Source organism: Halichondria panicea, chromosome 1 (genome assembly GCF_963675165.1).
Source record: "Halichondria panicea chromosome 1, odHalPani1.1, whole genome shotgun sequence".
Taxonomy (NCBI): domain Eukaryota; kingdom Metazoa; phylum Porifera; class Demospongiae; order Suberitida; family Halichondriidae; genus Halichondria; species Halichondria panicea.
Window position 1 is genome coordinate 1,685,712 of NC_087377.1, and position 8,028 is coordinate 1,693,739.

The 8,028-nt window shown below is 39.2% G+C and overlaps 1 protein-coding gene across 2 annotated transcripts; it reads left to right on the top strand.

Moving 5' to 3' along the window:
• The first annotated feature begins 2,033 nt into the window (after nt 1–2,033).
• Nucleotides 2,034–7,863, top strand: LOC135332677 (AP2-associated protein kinase 1-like). 2 transcript variants are annotated; one of them, XM_064527735.1, is made up of 6 exons: nt 4,719–4,851; nt 5,002–5,151; nt 5,549–5,671; nt 5,925–6,057; nt 6,352–6,455; nt 6,742–7,863. In XM_064527735.1, exons 4-6 carry the CDS (start codon nt 5,958–5,960, stop codon nt 6,838–6,840), a joined length of 303 nt encoding a protein of 100 aa, XP_064383805.1. In that variant the 5' UTR covers nt 4,719–4,851; nt 5,002–5,151; nt 5,549–5,671; nt 5,925–5,957; the 3' UTR covers nt 6,841–7,863. The 2 variants fall into 2 exon arrangements, 1 of the variants encoding a protein (XP_064383805.1); XR_010393537.1 differs by lacking the exons at nt 5,925–6,057; nt 6,352–6,455; nt 6,742–7,863 and adding exons at nt 2,034–4,404; nt 5,710–5,887 and having other exon boundaries at nt 4,467–4,851.
• The last annotated feature ends 165 nt before the right edge of the window (nt 7,864–8,028 follow it).

The following is an 8,028-nucleotide window of genomic DNA, read 5'->3' on the forward strand; positions in this document are numbered from 1 at the left end:
CTTTATCCATTTCTCAAGCTCTTCTGATTGAACTCCACGAATCGGCAGCTTCTGTTTTGTTTTGTTTTGACGGGCAGGTGTCCCTACAGGCTCGATCCCGAGTTTAGTATCATTCAACGACTGCACAAGGCCGTCAACTTCTGCTTCGCTACGTTTGTCCATGACCAAAACTTCAATACAGGACATTTGTTGCTTGATTTAATGTAGAGGTCGGAAAACAAGCGCAGTTAAAAACTCGATATTTATTTGGATTTTTATTGGGTTTACATAACAAATAATGCGCTACATGTGAAAGTTTATATGTTCATATCTTACCATCACTCAAGAGGAATTGAAGGAAATGATCGTCTTTATGTTCAGGATATTATACAGTGCTTGGGCCTTGTTGTTCCTGTGCCCCTGGTGGACCTATTGCACCTAGAGGAATGGGACCAATGGGAGGAATAATACGGCGGAATACCCGATTCCTATTCCACCGACAGAAACTTAAGTCCCGCAGTTGCCAGGCCAGGAACTTGACGTTGAGTGGATTAGGGCGAAGGCTGCCTGCATGAGTTGAACACTTCACTATATAGCAATGTCATATTTACTAAATCTTCAAGAGTGTATCCATCGAAATTCGAACCTTTGAGCATAGCTTTGAAGGTAGTACAATAATTATAATTTTGGTAATCTTCACAAGAGCTTTGTAAGTTGCAGCCTCCGAGTTACTTGCCTGCATAAATTCTTCCACCTTGTGGACGCGACTCTTTTAAACTGTCTAGAGGAGATTGCCTGTAGCTGAAGCGTATAATTATAACGATGTCGTGCATGACAGAGCCATATAGTTCTCTGCCTCAGGGACAAGCACTCAGCTATCTGTGCTGTTTAAAAACTGACTTGTTCAGCAGGAGTGAGTCCCCGTGAACATTTCCAGGTTGTCGAAATGAGCGGCCAAGTACAAACTCTTTTGTGACACGAGCACCGTGATAATTTATAATTATACTGTCAGAAATGTGTTGAGCTGCATATAGCACAGCGGGCAGTAATATAAACTGACCAATCAGACGACCTCGACACACGCTCACATTATTGTATGCATGCTCACTTCAATTGAAAACGCTTCAAGATCATGTGGATGAATTAAAAAGACTACTTACCTTGTTGAGATGGGTAGTGCTTTCATTATTATGTTCTTATCCTATAATTATTTTTCTATTATAATTTTCGATGACATCGTGGCATGCTCTTGTACAATGTGTTGTATGCCTCCATCCTCTTCGTCTAATAACGCTATAATTTATGTCACACACTTTTTTATTTCAGTATTCGCATGCAAGTCTAAGCTTTCATTGTGAACTTAGATTACCTGGGCAAGTAGATTACTGTTGCAAGTAGCATTGAGAACATAACAGTACCTTGGTAGTTCCAGTTAGAATTGTAGGACGCTCACCACCGCACCATCTTGTGAGTTAGTGCTCCTTTCCCTGTTTGAATATTTGTACCACATGTCCTGCGGGACAATTAGGTTGCTTGTTCACATGCGCTTCTTTCTATCACAGCAGCTACTAATTATCTTGGAACAGTCTCATCGTTTGCACCTGTTATTATATTTTCACATAAAGAATAAGATGAACACGTTATGATGAGCAATACATTTGGTAATAAGACGACTGTTATATCTGCTCTCTCAATTGTTCATTGGTCAGTCTTCTTCCTTGAAGTGTGACCCTGTATACAAAACACCTAAAGCAAGTTCATAGTAAGTTTCACGCATTTTGACTGCATGCTAAGTTTAATTTCGCTACTTACGATTACGGGAGCTCCGATTGCAATATTAGCTAGCTGGCTATATAGAGCTCACTTTTGAGGAAGGCGGCCTGGGATCGAGGCTATAGCTAGCAATAATGCAAGTAGTTTCATAACTATTATTCTTTGTACAGCGGCTTACCCACAAAATGGTAGTAAGTGTTCTTCAGTACCGAGGCGTTGGTATGTATGTCCTAGATGTTATTTACAGCCCAGCTTAACTATATAGCTAGCTAGCTGCATAAGCTAGTATATAGTATAAGTCAGTAACACTTACGAGATTCTTGTGTTTGAGTCCCCTCTGGGTGGAGGGCAGCAGAAGTGATGCCTCAGTGGAGATGCACGTCTCATGTCTTGGAGTAAAATAATGGCCGCAAAAGAACAGGATGAAGGTCCTTAACACACAGTTTTAAAAATATCAACCATATTAATTTGACTTCCTCCTCTTGACCCAGGATCTTTCATAATTAACATAAAGCTATAACAATTATATACTAATAGCTATTACCTTATAACCTTATTTTCACTGACCTGACCTGTACTCGGTGTGGACGGCCACACTGTGGTCATCGTCATGATCCGCTCCTGTCCACTGCAGCAGTAGTATACGTTAGGGCTGAAATGCTTGACGTACATTTACACTGACACTTTGCTTAACCTGTATAATTATTGTTATGTACACCTATAGTATACCCATGCATAGCTAGGCCTATATATAATAGTGTGATTGTTGTCATCTCAACTGAGCAATATCTTCTTGATTTTTCATAATGGCGATGAATGGGAATGGGATCAATTTTGCACAAATGAGTATATAAATTCAGCGATGGGATAAATTGAAAATTTCTTTCAAGATAGTGACAACAGTTATTCCGACGTTCTTCTTTTTACTTCCCACAATATTTTTTTGAGATTTATTCGGACAATAATTACTGTTGCAACACACAATGACTTGCTAATGACAAAACACACAATGGACTACACACAAGGACTTCCCACACTTTTTTATATTTTATGTCAATAGTTTCTAAAACCTCCGTGCATTTGGAGACTCTGCAACATCTTGGTTTTAAAATTTCCATAGTTAGTGAAGCAGGTTGGTAGCACTAGTGACAAGGCACACATAGAGAAGGTCGGGAACTGTGCACTGTCATCAAAGGAAAGGCTCAGTTGTATCCCAGAGGAGGGATAGACGATATGCCCCGGTGAAAAAAGTCTAGACATTACCCAGTGTTGTCACTCCATTATCACCTGCAAAGTGATGTAGCTATTCTGAAATAATAAACAACACGAAAATTAGGCGAGAGAATCGACACATCAACTGCCCACGCAGCACCGCCTGCAGTTATCTACAACGTGACGTGAAGCTACCAATACACAAATTCATGTATTTGCATGCCAAAGAGAGTCGATCATGATCGCTGTTTGAAGAATGTCAAAAATGTAACATGCATAGCTATTACTAACAGTTCTGTGTGAGCCAGTACCTTAATTGTTACTTTTATAAACACTTATATACTATTTTATTTTTAGCGTATTTGTAAATTAAGACCGCGCTAATTTTCCTTACAGTGTTATTCTCAATATCTGCTTAGAGTGAACTATGCCATTGAAACTCTTGATCAGCTAAAAATTTTTTTTTTTACCATGGAGTATCTGTTATCCTCCTTGATCTCGTAGCATGTGTAATCTGAACGTGATCCTGGTGTCACGGATGCTGCCACTTTGGAACTTGGAGTGGTAGCCCTTTTTCATCTAATATCTGACTCTGAACTTCTATTCAACCTTGAAACTATTTGCTACAAATCTGCCACCTAAAACTGTGTTTACTGGTCCGTCGTATGTCGGTACAACTAAGGTGGTTTGCTCTGTCGAGGTTGTCAGCTAGTTCCCTGTGTCCAAGCTCACGAAGGAACGTGGTGGACAACTAACTGTCTCATAATTTATACACAACAGTGTTGGTCTCCGGTGGATAATTACACACTATCTATCTTACTACCATTATTAAAAAAAGTTCTATCAGTTCCATCTGTCATAATCGGATTGCTATTCGAAAGCTGGAAAATACATTATCTTGTTTCCTACATGCCCGGCATTCCCCATTATTATACAAACACATGTTGTGTTGCTTGTAATAATAATTATTTGTGTATTTTCAGATGCTTATTGTACGCAATTTGTCATAAAACTGGCCATTTTCAATGCAATAATAATCTTGTGTGTGTGTAGGATCATCACAAGAGGAGCCTACTAGCAGAAACCAAACAGTAGAAATTGCACAACAACAGTCGTCCATTGTTCTGACTGGAGATGATATTCTAACAATTTGTGAGAAGCTGAGAAGTGCAAACAAAGATTGGTTCAACTTGGGACTGGCCCTCGGAAGACATTGAAGATGCATACCGCCATAACAAACGCCGCCTAATGAAGATGGTAACCAAGCGTCTTGAAATTACTGATCCAAAGCACCCGATGACATGGCCTTACATATGTGAATGTCTAAGGAGTCCTACTGTTGAGCGTAACGATGTAGCCGAGGAAATTGAAGACAAGTATGTGAGGACAGCAACTGCAGTTGCTCATAGTGCCACCAATTGATCATGATAACCTGACAAGGTACGTTTGTACTAATGTATTATTATGATCCATTACTGATATATACTTTTTTTATTGCATAGCTTGAAGGGGACGAATAAAGTAAAGAAGCATAAAGAAGCATACATGCAAGAATTAAGTAAAGAACTGACTGACTCTATTATAGATCTGTGCTAACAATGTCGTCTATATAGCTATTATTATAAAGTATGAGTACTGTGACATGTTCAAGCATTGTTCATTTGTTCCTTGTAAGGGATCAGCATCTTATTCTTATAGAATAATTATTTATAATTGAGGTGTTTGTTTGATGATCCTTACCCACTGGCCATGTGGTACAATGAGGCCAAGGGTCAACAAAGTACTTGCACTAGCGCTACTCGCTGCTATTACTAACTGTCTGCCTCAACAACACAAGTCTCTCCTGTCATAAAGAGCTACCACGAGTACAGCATCCTGTACAGAAAGGTGTGTGGATCTACCAGCCATTATATATGATATATAGTCCTCTCCAATAGCTACAGAATGCACTATTCACTTATTACAAGCTTTTGATTCAACTCAATATTAATATCTCCCCTTGTTGAGCATCTTATAAACATGCTCCCCCACACACAGTTTCAACACACACGTGTAGAGGAGCTCTGTCAGAATAATGTCTTCATAAGGGAACACAAGTTTCCCACGGATGAGGACCGCCTCACTGACTTCCATTCTCATCTCTTGTTTGATGACGAGAGAATAATCATCTTCTGTTGTGTGCCTAAAGTGAGTGTGTGTGGAGGGGGTGTGTGCGTGTGTGTGTGGGTGTGTGTGTGGAGGTACTTTAGTAGCTATAATATCTTTGATGGTCAATAACTTACCGTACTTAATAATAATTATTTTGGCGAGTGTTTTTAAAAATGGTGGTGGTATGGTAAAGATTGTCAAATATATATTTCTGGTTAACACATCTTTGCTGTATAGTAGCCACGCCTAAGATAGTCTCGCGGACCCTGACCCTGAAATATGATATATCAGCTGGTCCACGAGACTATGCCTAAGACGCCAAATTTAAAATTAAGTGCCAAGTTGGCTCTTTTGCAAAATGTATAATACCCGCCAAATGTGTATAATTATTGGCAGCCATTATCCTTGTAATATTATCTTGTTCCTGTTTAATTAGGTAGCGTGGTGATGGAGTTGCTGACTCAACGATCACTCGACTGAGACAACACTATCTGATATTGCTAAGGCCGTTGCTAGGCTACACCATCGGACAAAACCCACCATACATCGTGACCTCAAGGTCAGTACAATTCAACCTCTTTATAATTATTTGTGAAGTGAATGTGGTCTGTCTAGTCATCAAGACTGTGGAATGTGGGGGATGAGCGGTGGTAATGGGCTTAAACCAATTTCCTTGAATCACGTTTACTGAACCATGTTAAGTATAAACACGTTTACTATTAGTGATACTCATTTGAAAGCTCTCAATGAGACGAATCTAATGGTACCCATATCATCACACCCTCACACAACACACACCCGCCCACACACAGGCACTGGGCGTACTACTGTTCAAGCTGTGCTTCATGGATACTCCATTTGGTGACAACCCTCTAGCCATAGTCAGTGCTCAGTACAGCATTCCTGAAGACTCTCCCTACACACAAGACCTGCACAACTTCATAGGTACATGTACACACACACACACGCACACACACACACACACACACACACACACACACACACACACACATCCTATAGTAAATGTAACCAGCACCACTGGGTGGGTGGGTATATAATTATACGTATATAATCTAGTTTAAGACTATTGTAATAGTGGGGTTTTTTCTTTGTGAACTGGACCTGTTTTTTCAGAGCTAATTGTATTTAAGAACACACACTAGCTACAGGTGCTATGATACTCTGCCATCCTTAAGTGTATTGCTCTAATGATACGTGTGTTCTCCCCCTCCCTTGTAGGCTACCTGTTGACCTCTGACCCTGAGCTGTGTCCCAGTATCTGGCAAGTGTGTGAGGTGGTGTCCAGGATCACAGGAACCACCAACCATGTCACTAATGTCTTTGTGAGTACCTTACTATTAGTATACCCTGTGTATGTATATAGTGGTGGGTAGACCAACAGTGGCTGTATTATAGAGGGTGGTCTGCTAACACAGGTCCAAACACATTCTATGGAGACTTTGGGGCCTATTAACCTGGCTGTATTATAGAGGGTGGTCTGCTAACACAGGTCCAAACACATGCTATGGAGAGATTATTATTGTGGTGCATATTAACCTGTATACTGAATATTCAACTCACAACCTCCCCACACACACACACACACACACTACCCACCCACACACACAGACTGGCAGTTCATTTCCTACGGATGACTTTGGTAGCACTTCATTTGACGGACGTTCCTCTACCCCGCCCACTCATAATACTGCTGACAATGCAAGATGAGACTTGTTTGGAGCACCCCCCCTTGGAGAGGGTTCAAAGATTACGACGACAGTGACAACTGTAGATAAATTTGGAGCAGTTCCTTTTAGCTGAATTTTTAATATTTATTTTTTTGTGTGTGTAGTATGAGTGTTGTTTTGTGTGTAGTAGGATCACATGACTGGACTATTGACTGTGTGTAATAATTGACGTGCAGTTAGGCCATGCAAAGTCAATTTGTAGATTCTCAAGCCCTCGCCCTTGGAAATTGGCAGCTTTACAAAAAGTTAAATATCACGTAACCTCAAAATTAAAAGAAAAGAAAGGATAAATTTGTATGGTTTTTTGGTAGTGAAAATAATATATAATTATGACTAAAATTAATTAGTAAAAATTATGCACTTCCGCTTATTGATAAAGTTAGGGGTGTGTTTTCAATTAAAATTCTATGAATATCATTAACATTAAAATGGCTCCTGAGAAACTATAGTAGCGATGTCAGACTGATTTTCATTTTTGCTATTTCTAACTCCTATGTATTACTATCTCTTTTGAACACTCTAGGCAAACCAGAAAAACTTTACTGCATTGGATTTGGTCAAGCGAATGCAGAGATACAGCGTTTTGAAGAACACTAGTCAGGGAAAAATTGGTACAAAAATTTACCGCATTTTAATGTACTTGGGCGGGACTTATGAAATTTGTTGTTAATACCGGAAATGATCTTAAAGTTAGCATATCTACTGAACCGCTTGGTCTATTCTCTTTTAAAAAAGTATGAAATGGACACTCAGGACTCAGGAGTTAACATTGTAACCATTAATTTTGATATCTATTATGAAGTTTATAATTTTTCTGTAATGTATATCTTTATGATGTCCCTATAATAGTATGATGTCTCCTGCTTCAGAGAGTTCTCTTGGATTTAAAGTAACCATGCTATCTTTTCAGTATATTGTATCATGTTTCAGAACTCTCATCAATGTCCACCTTACGCTTGTATCTGTTTCTTGATCTTTATAAGCAACTTTTCTGTCAATTTCATTTGGTCTAAATAATTCGTATTTAGTGTGATGTAGATTTAAGGCCATACAACTATAAATCTATGATACAACTCTGTTGACAGCCTCTAATTAATACAGTAGATTACTCTTGTCTTTTTTGTGTGCAAATTGAATCAGTTCTTGCAATTTAATAGTTTTGGTAGAT

Bases quoted from the DNA above. Each gene is read 5' to 3' on its own strand.
- LOC135332677 (XM_064527735.1), top strand. From the start codon at position 5,958: ATGGATACTCCATTTGGTGACAACCCTCTAGCCATAGTCAGTGCTCAG. The intron at 6,058-6,351 runs GTACATGTACAC...CCTCCCTTGTAG, and splicing joins AGACCTGCACAACTTCATAG to GCTACCTGTTGACCTCTGAC. The intron at 6,456-6,741 runs GTGAGTACCTTA...CCACACACACAG, and splicing joins ACCATGTCACTAATGTCTTT to ACTGGCAGTTCATTTCCTAC.